General features: G+C 41.6%; 1 protein-coding gene across 2 annotated transcripts in view; it reads right to left on the bottom strand.

The window, feature by feature from the left end:
- niban1a (niban apoptosis regulator 1a) overlaps positions 1-19,658 on the bottom strand; it is a 141,054-nt gene that overhangs the window by 36,259 nt on the left and 85,137 nt on the right. For both annotated transcript variants that reach the window (XM_060830296.1, XM_060830295.1), the window contains exon 6: positions 3,543-3,658. In XM_060830296.1, coding sequence (XP_060686279.1) covers positions 3,543-3,658 — 116 coding nt within the window. The remainder of the gene's footprint in view (positions 1-3,542; positions 3,659-19,658) is intronic.

The following is a 19,658-nucleotide window of genomic DNA, read 5'->3' on the forward strand; positions in this document are numbered from 1 at the left end:
TCTTGCTCTCCGTAATAATATGCTGTCCTCTATAGCGATCTGTTCTCTCTGAGTCCAAAAAGGTTTGAATTCTGATTGAGACGGCCCTTCGGTTTCCTGATTACATTGTTACAGTCACTGCAGCCACTTTCAGAGAACAGGAAGGCTGGAATAGCCCTGGGCCCACCCAGAGCTTGTCTTGAGGTAGTGCTACTAGTCAGACTGGTACAGCAGCACTACCTTATTCACAGAGAAAGGACTAATTTATTAGACAATATAGAGGCATAGCGTCCCACAACACGAAGACAGGCCCTTTGGACCAACTGATCCATTCCGACCAAAATGTCCATCAATGCTGACCCCATTTCCCTACACTTGGCCCATATCCTTCTAAACCTTTCCTATCCATGTGTTTGTCCAAATGCCTTTTAAATATTGTTAATGCACTTGCCTCAACCACAGGCAACTCATTTCATATTATACCGCCCTCTGTGTAAAAAGGTTGCCCCTCAGGTTCCCTTTTATTCTTTCCCCTCTAACTTTAAACTGGTGCCTGCTAGTCCTTGATTCCACAACTCTGGGAAAAACGACTGAGTGCATTCGTGCTATCCATGCCTCTCATGATCTTATGCACCCCTCAAGATGTCCCCTCAGTCTCTTCTGCTCATGCATGCTGTAGGTACGACGAACAGCTCTTGCAAGAGCTGTGTACCTCCAGTACACAAAGTTCACATTCACTGGTATTAGTGCTGAAAATGCAACTGATAGCACAAGGAGACCTGCTCTGGAATAAAAAGATGTTTTGAGTAAAAACAAAACTGGAAAAGAGCCACCTAATCTGGACTGGTATTGACACCAAGTATCAAATCACTAATCAGACACCTCCAATATGCTGATCAGATCCTAAAAATACTTTTGATAGCTATGAGTAATCTAGACAAAATTATAGGTGACAAAAGAGAGACAGTTGAGGTGAAGCCCTAAGTTCTGGAATTCTGTCCCATCCATTTTTCCACCTCCTTCTTTAGGGAAATATTTAAATGCTACCTCTTGGACCAAGCTTTTGAGCAGCAGTCCAATTGGCCCCTTTTTTAACTTGGCGAATTTATTTGGATTTTTTTAAAAACCATGTTTAGATTTTATATAAATAAACCTTGCTCATACCCTTAAAAGGCAGTTAGACTGGAGGATAATGAAGCAGAATTAGACTGTTCGGCCCAACGAGTCTGCTCTGCTATTCAATCATGGCTGATATGTTTCTCAACTACAATCACCTGTATTTGCTTTCCTAACTGCCAACTGAACATGTATATTCACCTTTACAGAGTCCTTAATTAAGGCTTCTAAGTCCTTTTGTTCCAGATTTCTGAAGCCTTTCCCCATTGAGAAAATAATCTATGCCTCTATTCTTTCCACCAAGTGCATAACCTCACATTGTCCTACATCGTATTCCAGCTGCCACTTCTTTGCTCACACTCCTAGCCTGTCCAAATCCTTCTGCAGCCTCCCTGCTTCCTCAACACTACCTGTCCTTCCACATATCTTTGTATCATCTACAAACTTCGCAACAATGTCCTTTGTCCAGACTGTTAATGTATAACGTGGCTAACTGGTCCTAACACTGACCCCTATGGATTCCACTAGTCACTAGCTGCCATCCTGAAAAAGACCTCTTTATGCCCACTACTGCCTTCTGCCAGTCAGCCAATCCCCTAGTCATGCCAGTAACCACCACATCATAACTCTTATCCTATCTAGCACAGCATCCTGTGTGGCATCAAAAACACGGAAATAGAAAAAACACACCGGATCATCAACGCCACACTCAAAGGAATCCGATTCACGAGAGAAGAAGAAAAGGACAGCCAACTCCCATTCCTAGACGTGATAGTACAGAGAACACCGAACGGAGAATTCACCACAAGGGTATACAGGAAAGCAACACACACAGACCAAGTCCTAAACTATGAAAGTAACCACCCCAACACACACAAACGAAGCTGCATCAGGACACTATTCAAAAGGGCCACAACACACTGCAGTACACCAGAACTGCAAAAAGAAGAAGAAGAGGAACACCTATACAAGGTATTCGCCAAAAACGGATACCCGCGCAACTTCATCAACAGATGCCTAAGAGAAAGACCACGGAATGAGGACATGCCACAACCAAAAGGACTAGCCACACTACCATACATCAGGAGCGTTTCAGAACTGACAGCCAGACTACTGCGACCCTTAGGACTCATAACGGCACACAAACCAACAGCCAAGCTCAGACAACAACTCACTAGAACGAAGGACCCGATACCCAACATGAGCAAAATTAATGTAGTGTACAAAATACCATGCAAGGACTGCACAAAACACTATATAGGACAAACAGGAAGACAGCTAACAATCCGCATACATGAACACCAACTAGCCACGAAACGACACGACCAGCTATCCCTAGTAGCCACACATGCAGACAATAAGCAACATGAATTTGACTGGGACAACACTACTATCATAGGGCAAGCCAGACAGAGAACAGCCAGGGAATTCCTAGAGGCATGGCATTCATCCACAAACTCCATCAACAAACACATCGACCTGGACCCAATATACCAACCACTACAGCGGACAGCTGAAACTGACAACCGGAAATGGCAAGGACAGACCACTATAAATACCGGAAGAAACATCAAAACGCTTCGCAGGAGGCTCCAAAGCACTGATGATGTCACCTAGCCAGGGGACGAAACATTTGCAACAAAAACTTCCAGCTCGGCGAACAGAACCACAACAGATTCTAAAATCTTACAATGATGGAGGTCATCTTCTACCTTCCTCTCTTCTTAAACAGAAGTATTACATTAGCTATTTCCCAGTCCTCTCTGACCCTTCTTTACTCCAGTGACTCCTGAAAGATCACCACCCATGCTTCACAATCGCCTCAGGTATCTCCTTCAGATTGTCCAACCAGTCTGGGTGATTTATTCACCTTCAGCTTCCACAGCACCTTCTCCTTAGTGATAGCCACTACATTCAACTCTAAGTTCTAGGTATGTTGCTGGTATCTTCCACTGTAAAGACTAATGCAAAATATCTGTTCAATTCCTCTGCTATTTCCTTGTTCCCTACTATTACCTGTTGATAAGGTGTAGTTGTTTTAAAACTGGAACACTGCGGACCTGTGTCACTGAACAGAAAAGCTATACCTTAGTGTAATTACACAACCATAAAATATATGCAAATACATTTACAAGGGATTCATTGTAGAAGGCATGTTTGTAGATTAATGCAGTCCCTGTCCTAACCAGATTGAGATCTTGTATTTTGCATATTATATTATTATTGTTTCACAGCTTTTCTGACATTTTTCTTCCATTCTTGCACATATACATACATAGCATGAAACCATTCAGAGCAACAAGTAAAATAGATGGTCTAAACAAAAAAAAAGTCTGGGAGAGAAAGACTGAGCACATTCTGGGAACATGAGCAGATACAGAGAAATGGCGCATGGGGCTGATGTTAATGACATTAGATTGTAGTGTTATTATTCATGACAGACTCACCAATGCTTCATTGCCATGATTCATTTCCCAGGACCCATAGTGGCCTTTTTCCTGCCTGAAGAATTGAATGGCTTCTGAGAATGCTTGGACTTCAAACGAATTCTGTTCTGCAAACTCTGAATTCAAAATAAAAGGAAGTTATCATAGAGGCATACAGTCATACATCCTATTAGGTCTACATCAACCTTCCTTCACTATTCTTGCTTTCAGGCATTTAGCCCTGTAAGTTACAACATTTCATCATCTCATCCAAGTACTTTAAAGGTTTATGAGATTTCCTGCCTTTTCTGTATTCCCAGGCAGGGTATTCTAGTTTCCTACCACCTTCTGGGTGAAATGGTTTTTCTCAAATCCTCCTGCCTTTCATCATAAAATTATTCCCTTTTGTTCTTGATCCTTCAACTAAGGGGAACAGTTGCTTCTTATCCACCCTGCCCATGCCTCTCATAATGTTGTACACCTCAATCAAGTCTCCTTTCAGCTTCCTCTGTGCAAAAGAAGATAATCTGAGCCTATCCATCTTCTCTTCACAGCTAAACTGTTCCATCCCTGCTGAATCTCCCCTGCAATCCCAACTCATCACATCTTTCCTATAATATGGTGATCAGAACTGCACACATTACTCCAGCATGCAAGTGCCAAAGCTTTCCAAAGGGCATGAGGAGCTATGGGGATTGAGTAGGGAAGATAGCTTGGAGTGGCTGGCATGACAGGGGGTTAAGTAGGAGGCTAGAGCCTGGCATTGGGGTGCATGAGGGGCCATGGGAGGGTAGATCAGGGACAAGGCCTGGTGAGAAAGTCATGGTGGGGCATAGGGACATCAGAAAGATGTCCCTATGTACTCAAATTTCAAAAGGTTCCCTCATGCAGACTGTGGATTACATCAGCTCTGCATTACCATGAACGACAACACTTTAAAAACTGTCTCGACTCCATGAAAATTGCAAGGCCCACCTAGCTCCCTCATAGAATGGATCAGATTGCATGTGAAGACAGTGGGTACATAACTTAAAACAGCCCGTGCCCTCAAAAGGCCTCTGTGAAAATCAGAAACCCCAGAAATGAGAACACAAATTTATCTGTGTGGCGTTTGCGTATTCTCCCTGTGTCTGCATAGGTTTCCTTTGGGTGCTCTGGTTTCCCTCCACACTCCAAAGATGTGCAGGTTAGGTGGATCGGCAATTGGAAATTGCCCCATAGTGTCCAGGGATGTGTAGGTTATGTGGATTAGTGATAAGAAATGCAGGGTTACTGGGATAGGGTAGGGAGAGGGTCTGTGTGGGATGCTCCTTAGAGGATCGATATGAACTTGATGGATTGAATGGCTTGTTTCCACACTGCAGGAATTCTATGATTTCTATGATGTGTGTAACATGTCATTTTTAAAAGGCTCCAGAATTATCCTAACTTTGAAGAAAAATACAGACTGATGTGTTCTAGAGTCAGATGCAAAGGGAAGAGACGATATAAAAACAATGAGGGAAGAATGTACAAGTTAAGGAATGTCAACAACAGTTGAAGAAATTAAAAAGGAGGTCAAAATGTTCTGGATCATTTTGTACAATATAATATAGTTTTCCACTGACTCCCACTGAGAATGAATAATATATTAAACTACATCATAAGATTGTGGATAAGATTGCTGATAGATGTTTACCTCATTTTAATTTGTCACTGTTCCCTTTCTATGAAACAGGTCAGCCTGACATTTCCCAGTTAAAATAAAGCAGTCAGAGAAATTGAATGGAATGCTCTGCTGAAAAAGTACATGTTCAGAGTGCTGAGAGCGAACCCCACTATCACCATGCGTTGAACATTTAATATTGCTCCAGCTTCATCTACGGACTGTGCCACTCCCAAATTTTAAAGATCCTTTGTGGCCTCTATCGACCATGGCTTCTCCTGTGACTTGGATTGTCTTAATTGCTTGTCTTTGCTGATGGCAGAATACCTTCACCATCTACATCATCGTCGTCATGATTAACCTGTTTGTCTTCCATTATCCAACAGTGTTGAAATGAATGAAACTAAAAGCATCCTGAAGGTCACAAGAGACACATTGTTCACAGTGCTCGATTAATTCCATGTAGTTAGCATGAATCTGCTCTAAGTTCCTCTCCACAGGCTGTTCACTATCTCACTGAGTTCACAAACAGAAGCACAAGTAGTAACATGATCACATTATTAGATGTGTCTGTTATGGAGTAGGCTTTTGTGAGCTGCGTAACAGGAAACACTAAAATGACTTCTGTGGCACCACTCTTCCACAGTTAAACTGCCTGCCATCTCTATTCTTCTGGAAATTGATTCAGCAAATGGAGAAATAGACAGAAAATTAGCTCTCCATAAACCAAGAAGCTCTCCGACAAGCTTTTACACAATTAATAAGTTCTCAAGGACAACAATTCATAACACCGCAACAATAGATTCCACAGAATTGGATGTTTGCCCCTGAAACTCTAACAGCTCTATTAGGACACAGAATGAAAAAGAATACAGAGTGAGAAACTTGATCATGATTAGATTCCCTACAGTACAGAAACAGGCCCTTCCACCCAACAAGCCTATGCTACCCCTTTGGTCTGGAGGAAGTGGGAGGATTCGAAGGAGAAATTGTTGAGGGCGAGGTAGCCATGGGCACCTGTGTGGGCCACCGCTATGCCTGTCTATTTGTTGGCTATGTAGAACAGTCTATCTTCCGTAGTTACACTGGCACCACACCCCACGTCTTCCTCCGCTACATTGATGACTGCATCAGCCCCACCTCGTTCTCCCGCGAGGAGGTTGAGCAGTTCATCAACTTCACCAACACATTCCACCCCAACCTTAAGTTCACCTGAACCATCTCTGACACCTCCGCCCCTTCCTGGGCCTCTCCATCTCAATTAATGACGACCAACTTGACACGGACATTTCTACAAACCCATTGATTCCCACAACTACCTGGATTACATCTCTTCCCACCCTACCTCCTGCAAAAATGCCATTCATTTTCCCAATTCCTCTGCCTCTGCCGTATCTGCTCCCAGGTGGACCAGTTCAACCACATAACACACCAGATGGCCTCCTTCTTTAGAGACCGCAATTTCCCTTCTCACGTGGTTGAAGATGCCCTCCAATACATCTCAGCTACATACCGCACCTTCGCCTCAAACCCCACCCCTCCAATCGTAACAACGACAGAACTCCCCAGTCCTCACTTTCCACCCTGCCAAATTTTGCATTAAACATATCATCCACTGGCATTTCCGCCATCTCCAAACGGATCCCACCGCCAGAGATATATTTCTCTCCCCACCCATTTCCACTTACTGCAAAGACTGCTTCCTTCAGTAGTCACTACCTGGTCAGGTCCACGCCCCCCAACAACCCACCCTCCCATCCTGACACCTTCTCCTGCCACCGCAGGAAATGCAAAACCTTGGTCACACCTTTTCCCTCACCTCCATCCAAGGCCCCAAAGGAGCCTTCCACATCCAAAGTTTCACCTGCACATCCATCAATGTCATTTATTGCATCCGTTGCTCCCGATGCGGTCTCCTCTACATTGGGATGCCTCCTAGCAGAGCGTTTCAGGGTACATCTCCGAGATACCCGTACCAATCAACCACAGCACCCCTGGCCCAACATTTCAACTCCCCCTCCCACTCTGCTGAGGTCATGCAGATCCTCGGCCTCCTCCACCACCACTCCCTCACCACCCGATACATGGAGAAAGAACGCCTCATCTTCCGCCTCAGAACACTTCAACCCCAGGACATCAATGTGGACTTCAACAGTTTTCTCATTTCCCCTCCCCCCACCTTACCCCATTTCCAACCTTCCAGCTCAGCACCATCCTCATGACCTGTCCTACCTGCCAATCTCCCTTCCCATCTATCCGGTCTACCCTTCCCTCTGACCTATCACCTCCATCCCCAGCCCCATTCACCTATTGTACTCTTTGCTACCTTCTCCCTAGACCCGCTCCCCCCGCCATTTATCTTTCCACCTTGGAGGCTTCCTGCCTCTATTCCTGGTGAAGGGCTTTTGCCCGAAACATCGATTTTCATGCTCCTCAGATGCTGCCTGACCTGCTGTGCTTTTCTAGCACCATTCTGATCTAAAATTTGATTTCCAGTATCTGCAGTCTTCATTTTTGCTTACTATGTTTAGCATAGCCAATTCACCTGACCTGCACATCTTTGGATTGTAGGAGGAAACCGGAGCACCTGGAGGAAATGCATACAGACACAGGGAGAATGTGCAAACTCTACACAGACAGTCACCAGAGGCTGGAATCCTTGGTGCTGTGAGGCAGCAGAGCTAACCATTAAGCTACCATGCCACCCTTTTTTCTCAGATACCTGAGCAGTCAATGTGACCTCCAGGCACACTTGTTCATTAAATGCCAGACGTTTGTTCCACCTGTCCTACCGATAACAGCAGAAAAAAAACAGTCCAGTGCTTGCACCTGCAACAGCAGATAGATTTAATGATTATATAGAAAGATGCATAACACATGATGTGAGTCCTTTGATGAAAATTGAAATATTCCTCACTGATAAGCTGCCTGGTGAAGTCTAGGAGACATCTGCATCTCATTGGTCTCATCTAAATGAAACCCTGTACAATACCAAGTCAGCCTTGGGCCTAGACATTCCAGTGCAGAGATTCTTTTCTGCATCCTGTCTGCCAGTATGGCCAATGCAGACCAATCTCTCGCTCCAGGGTATAATGGGTCATATCTAATTTGAAGGTTGTTCTTTATGAAAATAAGAGAACAATGATGCATCTTTCTTTCTGAAGCACCATAATCAAAATCTACATCAGTATTTCAAAGAAATGTAAAGTTCTTTAACTTGTCATAAGTACAATGTCCTTTAAGATGTAATGACCTTGGTGACAGTAAGTTAAATACAGGCCTGTTTGTGGTGGTTACAGAGTGTGTGTGTAGGCTGAAGATAAGCCTGTGATTTACTCCGAAGCAAGTGAATGACCTGACTCAATAAGATTGGATCATCCATGTTTACAGTAAAGTAACAGACTATCGAGACCAAAAGCAGGGCCAATGTGTCAAACAGTAACTAATCTGGAGCTCATCTGGATTTTAAAGGCATACACTGATTGCCAAATTTAGTTATGTTACATAATATAGCTCTGGATTCACTCAATTTCTTTAAGTTTATAAATACATTTCTATTTAGCACAGACATTTTGCAGTACATTCTCACTCTCCATCTGAGAGCGAGAGGTTTGGGTCAAAAATCATGAAATGTTTTATAGTAACAATATAACGAGCATTCAATTGGCTATTATCGTATTGACTTGTGGTAATGGTGTAATTATCAAGTTTCAGAACAAGGCTTGGAGTTTCATCCTCAAAGCAGTGAACAAAATTTGGGTAAATGCCTTGTTCAGCTACCTTGGGACAAAGTGTCACGACAAACAGAAGTGATCGCAGAATTGAGTGCTTCAAAGAGAGTGTTAAAGTTGAGAATTTGATGTGTATGTGATCAATATATTTCTCAAGATCAAATTTAGTTTAATCTTTAGAATTTGATTAAGAGCTAAAACCTGTCAAAGATACCAATGACATAGGTCCCCAGACCCAAAAGGAACGAAAACGAAGAAAACAGAAAAAAAAACAAGAAGACCCAAAAGGAAAAAGAAGAAAAAAAGATAGCCCATGGAAGCAGACGAACCTCAGGCACAGCCCACCTACACAGTGGCCATAAGTGTCGATTCAATGGAAACACAGGGTCATGATGGTCTTGACAGAGCAGAAGTGGAATGGATGTTTCCTGTTGTGAGAAATTTACAGATAGAGGGTGCCGTTTAAAATAAAGGAGTGCTCCTTTCAAGATAATGATGAGGAGAATTTTTTTCCCCCCAGAGGGTCATGCGTCTTTAGAACACTCTTTCATCTCATCATTGATTACCTTTAAAAGGCAGAGCTGGGTTGATTCTTGGTGAGCAACAGGAGGTGAAATATTACCAGTGGTAGGCAGGTTACAATCAGATCAGCCATGATCTTATTAAATATTCACGTGGGTTTGAAGGATTAGATGGACTGGTACTGCTCATAACTCATACGTATCCATGTAAGAAGTTGCAGGATAATTTTTAAACCTTGATGAGGGCAGCAAGGAGGTATGCTGGCACAACTACTTTGTCCATCCTGTTGCCTATCTCTATCCTACCTGCCACAAGTGATGGGTAGCCAACTGATCTTGTTAAAGGCCTATTTAGGTTTGTCACCGGGGGCTGAATGTAAATTTCCAAACAAAAAGCTATTTCATCTCTAGTATTGTGTAATGAGATAGGACTAATTAGACATCCCATTAAAACTCCTCTGGGAGTATAATGTTCAATTATATACTGAACTTGAGAGTGACACTCCTATCCAAGAAATCTTACATTTAAACAACTACATGGGTTTGAGAGATGGCTCAATAAGGTTTACTGTGCAAATCAATTGAAATATTTGGTAATAAATAAGCAATTGGAAACATGTAAAGGAAATAATTAAATTTTGAACAAAATGCCATAAAGCAAAATCCTAGATGATGAAACATTGATAGCTCATTAGGCAACTTTAGATTGCAGTAGATTTTAAGATTTGCCTCATAATGTTGTAAAAATAATAGTAAGCCTGAGAATGGAAAAAAACATTAGAAATGATCAAAGGCAAAAACAATGTCGTAAACATTGAAAGAATTGAATACATGTGGAAACTAGCCAGGAATATAAAACAGATAAGAAATTTTACATTGTATACAAAAAGGAAGAGAGTAGCTAAAGTAAAACTTGGAGGCAGAGAGAGAGAGAGAAAGAGAGAGAACATAAATTATCACAGGGAATGAGGAAATAGCAGAGTTGCTGAACAAATACTTTCTATTTGCCATCACAGTAGAAGGCACAAATTATAGGAGAGAAGTAAAGGTAACTAAGGGGTAATAAGAGTGAGAAACTTTAAGTAATATCTGCAGAGAAAACGTATTAGAATAAGTTAGGAGATTAAAAGCCAACAAAACTCCAGAATCTTATATCTATGCCAGATTTATGAAAGACTGGTTACAAGAATAAAATCTCTAGATTTCAGAGGATTGGAAATTAGCAAATGTCACATAGCTATTCAAGCAAGGACGAGGAGAGAGAATAGGGAATTGTAGGCCTGTCTAGCTAATATCAGTTCTTGGGACAATGTTGGAATCTACTCCAAGGAAGTCTTAACAATGTACATAAGAATCATAATATTATCATACAGAGTTAACAGTGTTTTAGAAAGAGGGAATGATGTTCCTAAAGATGTAACTAACAGATAAGATTAAGAAGAGAAAGGAAGTTGATTTTACAAAGGCACTTAATAAATGGCAAGTGAAAGATTAATATGAGAGGTTTATTCATTTGGGGTAATATATTAGTATGGATAGAGGATTGATTAACAGGCATGAAGTAGAGGGTATAGATAAATGGGGCATTTTTAAGTTGATAGGCTATATCTAATGAATTGCTCTGAGAATCAGTGCTGTAGCTTAGCTTTTTAAAATCTATATTTAGCTTAATGTATCCAAGTTTGCTGACAATGCAAAGTGGAACTGTAATATGTGAAAGAGATACAAAAAAGCTGTAAAGCAATGTACAAGGTAAGTGAGTGGGCAACAAAGTGGCAATAGAGCATAAGGTGAGGAAGTGAGACATTATTCATTTTGGTCGTAAGAATAGAGGCAATACATATTTTAAAAGGGGTGGAACTTTTAAATGTTGGTGTTCAGTGAGAACTGGGTGCATTTGTGCAAGACACAAAGTTCACATGCAGGTACAGAGATTAATTAGGAAGGCAAATGGCATGTTTGACCGTATTACAAGTGGATTGAAGTCCAGGATTAGATACGGCTTTTTTGCAGTTTCCTATGGCACTGGTGAAACCATCACATAGAATATCATGTACAGTTATGGTCTTCTAATTTAGGGAGGGATAAACTTACATGGGAAGCAGTCCAGAGAAGGTTCATTAAGTTGTTTCCGTGATGAAAGTTTTGTCTTATGGTGTCAGGTTGATCAGTCTGAGCATATTCAAATTGGATTTTAGAAGAATGGAATATGTAAGACTTTGAGGAGGCTCAGTCGGACATTGCCCTTCATGGGGGACTCCAGAACCAGAAGGTACAATAAGAGATTTCCGATTGGATAGAAAGGAGAAGAGATTTCTTTTCTCTGAGATCATTAGACTTTGGAATGCTCTTCCTCAGAATGTGGTAGAGGCTGAATCATTGAATTTATTGTAGAATGTGGTAGAAAAAAATTCTGACCTATAGAGGAGTCAGAGATTTTTTTTTGGGGGGGGGGGTGCTGGGGAAGGTGGTAGTGAAGATAAGGCCACAACCACATCAGCTATGATCTCACTGAATGGCAGAGCAGACATGAGGGGACAAATGGCCAATTCCTGCTCATATTTCTTTTGATCTTGTATTCATATGATGTGAGGCTGAGTAAACCGGCTGTCAGCCTCTTGATTTCAAGAGGATAACAATTAGAATTGGAATTAGATTTTATTGTCGCGTATGCTCAAGTACAGGAATATAGGAGCACAGTGAAAAAAAGTGTACACAATATCATCATTCTATGGCACCATATTAAAATACAAAATACAAAACCAGAATTTCAAAAAAGCTAAAAGGAAAAAAAAAGTCCAGATCTTAAAGTCCTTATCCAAAAGAATAAAAGTTCAGATTTTAAAAGAAGTGATCTCATGAAATATGTGAGGTCCTGAAGGTTCTTAACAGGGCAGACAATGAGAAGTTATTTCCTCTGGCTGGGGAATCCTGATCCCAGGGCAGAGTCTCAGGACAAGGGGCTGATCATTTAGAACTGGGAGGTACAGAAGTGTATTCACGGAGAAATTTGTGAATCTTTGAATATCTCAACCCCAGACAATTGTGGATGCTTCATTGTTGAATATATTTAAGGCTGCAGTAGATGGAGCTTTGGTCTAGGGAGAAGGTGGAAAAGTGGAGTTGAGGCAGAAAGTCAGCCATGATCTTATTGAAGGGTTGAACAGACCCAAGGTACCATATGAACTACTGCTACTCAGATTACTTATGCTCTTAAGTTAAATTAACTGCGTCAGAATCAGTAATATCTAATTGGACATGAGAAGCTTATTTCAAATTTGGAAAATGATTCATATCTTAGTCATGTATATTGCTTACTCTGGCACTTTGGAAATCACGCAAGATGCTAAAGGACAAAAAGTACTTTGATCATTGTTTATAAAAATGGTAACTGTAGATACAAAGAGGGTATTTATAACCTTTTTTTTAAAAAAAAGGAAGCACTGAAAACTTAATTCCTGTGTTCGCAAACCATTTCTCTGACAGTGCTGGCCGTGTTGCTGTGACTAATTGTGGGACAACAACCAATGTTAGGGATATAAAAGCAAGTCTTTGTGATAGAGAGGACACAGGGTCGAAAACTCAGCTCAGGGTCAAGTGGGATGTTCAGGTTGCAAACAGTTCAGCTCTGACAGAAACAAAGGCCGTAGAGAGGGCTGGAATTGCAGGCAAGTGTATACAGCTGGTGGAGGAGGCTGAAGAAGATTGCTTCAAATCTTCTTAAACTTGCAGGTTTAAAAATTGCAGCCCATTTCAGACTGAAACTTAGACAAGCGGTCCAACAATCCAGCAATAGTGGAGGTGCTGAGAAAGTTGCTGGAGGACCATGAGCTTAGATGTGGAAGGTGACTATTGGTTAGTGTTGCAAAGCAGCTGCACACTGATGAGAAAGAGAATAATTCTCCATAGCTTGTTCAAATAACACAGCATTTGTATTTGGCAGGTCAAGTCCTATTAGTTGCCACACCCATAATCTTAATTGCAAATGTAGTTGACTCTTAACTGGCCTCTGAAATGGCCTAGCAAGCCATCCATTTATGTGGAATAAAAAAACCTAAGAATAGATTTGACAGACAAACAAGCATTGACTTAGGCACAGGATTGGGATACACAAAAGCACATCCAATCACAATTGAGAGCTCTCTCATGGACTAGTCATGCAACAGATGCTCATTGTCATACAGATTGGCTGTAAGGTATGAATCAATGTTTCAGACTCTTCCATTACAATATGTCCTGAGCCACTGGCAGTGCCAGTCTAATAAAGGTGGCAGCACAGTTGTATATATTTTGGAGGAAATTGAGCCTACGAGATCCTTTCATCCAAGCTATTGCAATTCATTGAAAATAGTGGAGGTGCCAGCACTGATCTCTCTGGCACTCCACTAGTTAGTTTTCCATCCTGAAAAAGATCCACTTATCTCTACGCTCTGTCTTGCAATAGCAAGCTAGTTCTTAATGTATGCCAAAATCGATGGCATGATCTTTTAAATTGTGTAAGAATCTTTGATGTGGGACTTTATCAAATGTATTTTGAAAATCCAGGAACACTACATCAACAGATTCCCCTCGATGCAGTTTGTTTGTTATTTCCTCCAGGAACTCACTTAAATTATTTAAGCCCAATTTCTCTTTCATAAAACCATTTTGGTTCTTCCTAACCCCATTATAATTTTTGAAATATCTTGTTCTAACCACTTTAATAATAATGGAGTCTAACAATTTTTCTATGACAGGTATTAAGCTAACTCTAGTTTCCTGCTTTTTGAATCTTTCCTTTTCTGAATTAGAGGCACTACATTGTTATTTTCCGGTCTGCTGGGACTCTTCTAGAATCTAGAATACCTCTAGTACCTCTGCAGTCAGGTATTTTAAGATCATAGGATGTAGGCCATCAGATCCTTAGTGGTGGTGGGGGAGGGCTGTTAGCCTTTAGATTCTAATAATTTTCCTGGTACCTTTTACCTAGTGATTGTAACTGTTTTATGTTTTTCCCTCCCTTTTACTCCTTGAATTTCAAGTAGCTTCAGGAAGTTTTCCAAATCTTCTGTTGTGAAAACAGACACAAAATACCTGTTCAGTGGCTCTGCCATTTCTTTATCTTCCATTACCAGTTACTTAGACTCAATCTCTAGAAGACTAAACACTCACTTTGGTTACTCCTTTCATTTATAATATATGTAGAAACTTTTACTGATTGTTCTTTGCATTTCTAGATAGCTTCTCTCATCCTCTAATTTCACTCTCTTATTTTTTAAAGTCAATCTTTGTTGATTTCTAAACCTTGACCAATCTTCTGATCTACCATGAATCTTCACAGAAATATAATATTTCTTTCAATTTTATACTCCCCTTAACTTCCTTATTTAGACATGGATGATGCATCCTTATCAAAGAGCTTTTCTTTCTCATTGGGACTTTTTCTGAGAGTTACTAAAAATGTGTTTAAAGTCTGTGATTACGTATCTACTGTCCTGCATTTTAATCTAGATTTTCAGCTTTTAACTAACTCAGGCTTCACACCCTCATAATTACCTTTATTTAGATTTAAAGCATTAATCTCTGGCTCACACTTTTCAAGTTCCAACCAAACATACATCTATGTTTTGTTAGGATTACTGTCACCTAGAGGCTCCTTTACTGCGAGTTTATTGATTGATTTTGTATCGTTGCATATTTCCAGATATAGAATAGTTTGCTCCCAGGTCCATGCTAGAAATGCACTAACAAACTGTCCCAAATATAACATATGAACTCATTATCCAGACTACCTGCACAAATTTAATTTAGCCAATTTAGCTCATTTATGGGTGGCATGGTGGCCCAGTGGTTAGCACTGCTACCTCACAGTGCCAGGGACCTATGTACAATTCAGCCTGGAGCGACTGTGTAGAGTTGCACATTCTCCCTGTGGTAAAAACAATAACTGCAGATGCCAGAAACCAGATTCTGGAGTAGAGTGGTGCTGGAAAAGCACAGCAGTTCAGGCAGCATCCAAGGAGCAGGAAAATCGACGTTTCGGGCAAAAGCCCTTCATCAGAAATACAGGCAGAGTGCCCGAAGTGTGGAGAGATAAATGAGAGGACGGAGGGGGTGGGGAAAAAGTAGCATAGAGTACAATAGGTGAGTGGGGGTGAGGATGGAGGTGATAGGTCAGGGAGGAGGGTGGGGGAAGGTAGCAAAGAGTACAATGGGTGGATGGGGGTGTGATGAAGGTGATAAGTCAGAAAGGAGGGTGGAGTAGATAGGTGGAAAAGAAGATAGGCCGGTAGGACAGGTCATGGGGACAGTGCTGAGCTGGAAGTTTGGAATGGGGTGAGGTGGGAGAAGGGGAAATGAGGAAACTGGGGAAGTCCACATTGATGCTCTGGGTTGAAGTGTTCCAAGGCAGAAGATGAGGCGTTCTTCCTCCAGGTATCTGGTGGTGAGGAAGCGGCAGTGGAGGAGGCCCAAGATCGCCATGTCCTTGGATGGGTGGGAGGGGGAGTTGAAACGTTGGGCCACAGGGTGGTGTGGTTCATTGATGCGGGTGTCCCAGAGATGATCCTGAAGCGCTCTGCGAGGAGGCGTCCAGTCTCCCCAATGTAGAGGAGACCGCATTGGAAGCAACGGATACAATAAATGATATTGGTGGATGTGTAGGTAAAACTTTGATGGATGTGGAAGGCTCCTTTAGGGCCTTGGATGGAGGTGTGGGCGCAGGTTTTGCAATTCCTGCGGTGGCAGGGGAAGGTGCCAGGATGGGAGGGTGGTTTGTTGGGGGGGGGGGGGGGGGGCGTTGACCTGACCAGGTAGTCATGGAAGGAATGGTCTTTGCGGACAGCGGAAAGGGGTGGGGAGGGAAATATATCCCTGGTGGTGGGGTCCGCTTGGAGATGGCGGAAATGTTGGTGGATGATTGGGTTTATGCGAAGGTTGGTAGGGTGGGAGATGAGCACCGGGGGGGGGGGTTCTGTCCTTGTTACGATTGGAGGGGTGGGGTCTGAGGGCGGAGGTGCGGGATGTGGACAAGATGCATCTTTAACCACGTTATGGCAGATGGAGGTGTAGAGGGATTGGATATTCATGGTGAAGATGAGGTGTTGGGGGCCGGGGAAACGGAAGTTTTGGAAGAGGTGGAGGGCATGGGTGGTCTCTTGAACATATGTGGGGAGTTCCTGGACTAGGGGGGGATAGGACAGTGTCGAGGTAGGTAGAGATGAGTTCAGTGGGGCAAGAGCATGCTGCATGCTGTGTCTATGTGGGTTTCCTCCAGGTGCTCCGGTTTCCTCCCACAATCCAAAGTTGTGCACATTAGCTGAATTGGCCATGCTAAATTGCCCATAGTGTTCAGGGATTTGTAGGTTGGGTATATTAGTCAGGGATAATTACAGGGTAAGGGAAAGGATCTGGGTGGGTTACTCCTCGGGTTGTCAGTGTGGACTTGTTGGGCCAAAGGGCCTGTTTCCACAATGTAGGAATTCTAATTCTAATTCTAATCTACATGTCAATTAAGTCATCCATGATTATTGTAATACAATTATTACTAACCCCATAGACCTGCAAGATAACTGTTACTAAGGGTCCCACATATTACTTCCATAATTTACCTCTTACATTTCCTACTTCTTATTTCTACCTAAATTGATTCCACATTTGTTCTTTTAACCCAATGTCATCTCTCACTACCCAATGTCATCCCTAATTAACAGAGCTATCTCACCAACCTTTCAGAGCTTCTAATCTTTCGGAAATGTCAAATACTGAAATGTTAATATTCATGTCTCAGCCTTGGTCATCTTACAACCATGTGTCTGTAATAGCCATCAGGTCAGACAAATTCTAATAATTCGAATTGTTACAAATTCTTTAATTCTGGTTTCATACAATTTTTGTAATCTCTGGCCTTATTTGCTCATGCATTCTTAAGATTGTATGCTGTGTCCCTTCCAGTTGCACATGGTTCCATTACCCAAATTGTTATATCCTGCTCGATTACCTTATTGTTTCCCTTTAATATACTTTACTTTCTTCAAATGATCCCTTCACCTCATTATTGAGTATAAAGCTCTCACTACCATCCCAGCTATATGACTGGTCACTAGAACACTAGTGCCAGCATGGCTTCAGGGAAGATAACCTAGTGGTCCACTCCAATCTCCCTGTACTCGTATCTGTCATCCATAAATTAAAAAAACATTTCTCCAACACTAATATTTGAGCTATACATCCATCTTAATCTTATTTATATTATGTGCAATAGAATTTATTGTTGACATTTTTCAAAGGCTAGTATTATGTTATATCATTGTGAATGTATGGCTGAGGTTCAAAAGCCTTGATTATCTCAGCAGTGGTTATGACTTCAGTTTTTGCACAGTTTAAAGAGACTATTAAAGGATCAGCTGTTTTTAATGAATAGAAGTTTATTTGTTTTAAAAAGAGATTGAACACCAAAGTTGATTTAAAATTGTGAATGGGTTTTCTTTTTCAGGTTTTTTTTCCTCCAGTTGGGTGTGTAGGAATGAGATTGCATCAGATTGTTAGAAGTTTTTTTTTAAAATCTCCATACTGTTCCTGAGATCTGCCTATGGTGGGATCCAGACTGTATGGCTATGGAAATGGCATGGAGGTATAAGAAGGCATAGGAAGTGGGTTTGGGTTTGAGTTGGTATTCCATTGCCATGGAGTGTGAGAGAGCATAGGAGAGTTGGTCAAGGCCATGAATTGGTATGATGGTAGCGTGGAGGTGTGAAGGCTTCTGGAGTATTTGGGGTATTACTTAGCATCAAGTTGCCATAGGGTTGGCATAGGTCATGATGCAATGTGAGTTAAGGCTCTAGGTTCTAAAAGCTTCACACATAACAGAGATAAGGTCCCAGAAAACTGAAGCAGGCATGAAAACATTGGTATTTGCCTGCCTCTATGCCCATCTAAGAGCTCTTCTGGTGTTGAGGCACCTGACTCTATGCCACCTTGACTCTCTGGAGTGAAACTGAATGGAGCTACAATAGAACACAGTTGGGCCCTCTCCCCACTGAATTTTACTGAGCAGGTTGTCGTAGTGATAGCTGGAAAAGCATGTTTTCAGTCAGGGAAGAACTAGTATGATATTTGCATGGTAGTAGATATCTTCTTAAATGGGTTTCATTCACATACACATTGGGGAAGTAACGTTCAAACAAAATGTTCTTTTCTTACACATTCATTCCCTGAGCAGTTTTTACAACCTAAACCAAGATTAATTACAACCGATCTGTTGTTAGGTTCACCCTCTCAGCCACTGGATGTATTAAAGACCAAACATGCAACAGAGAATTTAAAAATAAAATGGTTTTAAACTTCAATATTCAAGTTTAGATTTGCATAAAAGCACACTTCCCACCTCTTTCTTTGGTTTGCTTTGTAAAGCAGCTTACCACAAACTGACATGTTGCCAGGAAATGATGTCAGACAGGATGCAAGCTTAATCTGTCAAACGGTATGTGTCAAGCATGAGTAATAAGATTATAAATAGTAGCTTAACCAAGTTTCGTGTTGCTTAACAATGAGTGACTTATCACGCAATAGCTGTTCAATGCATTTATGAAAAATGCTCATCTTTCCTCTTGATTTTGAGTTGGAGAAAGCAATTTCATAAGCATGTACCACATTAGGTCCTTTTATTTTCCTATTTTCCCATATGCCCTAAGTCCCTCTAGATGCCTTCCAAATTCTACGTGGTGTCCTGGTCAGGAGGTGACCTGAGGCTGAGGTGACATACTCCGAGACCTTGACTGAGTTATCTCTCAGGGACAGTTCAATCATTTGAGAGGACCCTTCCTCAGACTTTCCTCTCCATTCCTGAATTCCATGGTTGAATGATTATCCTCAACTCATTACAGCTTAGACACAAGTCCAAACTTGATGCATTGAAAATGGTGAAGACTGAACCACCTCCTGGCATGATACATTGTCCACTATTGCTCCACAAACCAGATTTTGTATCCTAAATTCCCTTGTACCACATGCTTCAAAATGGATCCCTGAGCCTGGACATGTCTCCAAAGAATTTCCAAGGCTGTCAAGGTCATCATATTTCCATTCATTTATAATAAATTTTGTCATTCTTGATTTATTAGTCATTTGCGTTATTTTTCCATATGTTGAGGAAAAAACACATTTAATGCAAAGATAATGCTACGTGGTCTTTTGGCAAGGTTAGGAAAGTTAGAACTTTAGACTGGTAACTGTCAGCAATGGTAACAGGATCAATTGAGAC

The sequence above is a fragment of the Hemiscyllium ocellatum genome, chromosome 9 (genome assembly GCF_020745735.1).
Source record: "Hemiscyllium ocellatum isolate sHemOce1 chromosome 9, sHemOce1.pat.X.cur, whole genome shotgun sequence".
Lineage (NCBI taxonomy): Eukaryota > Metazoa > Chordata > Chondrichthyes > Orectolobiformes > Hemiscylliidae > Hemiscyllium > Hemiscyllium ocellatum.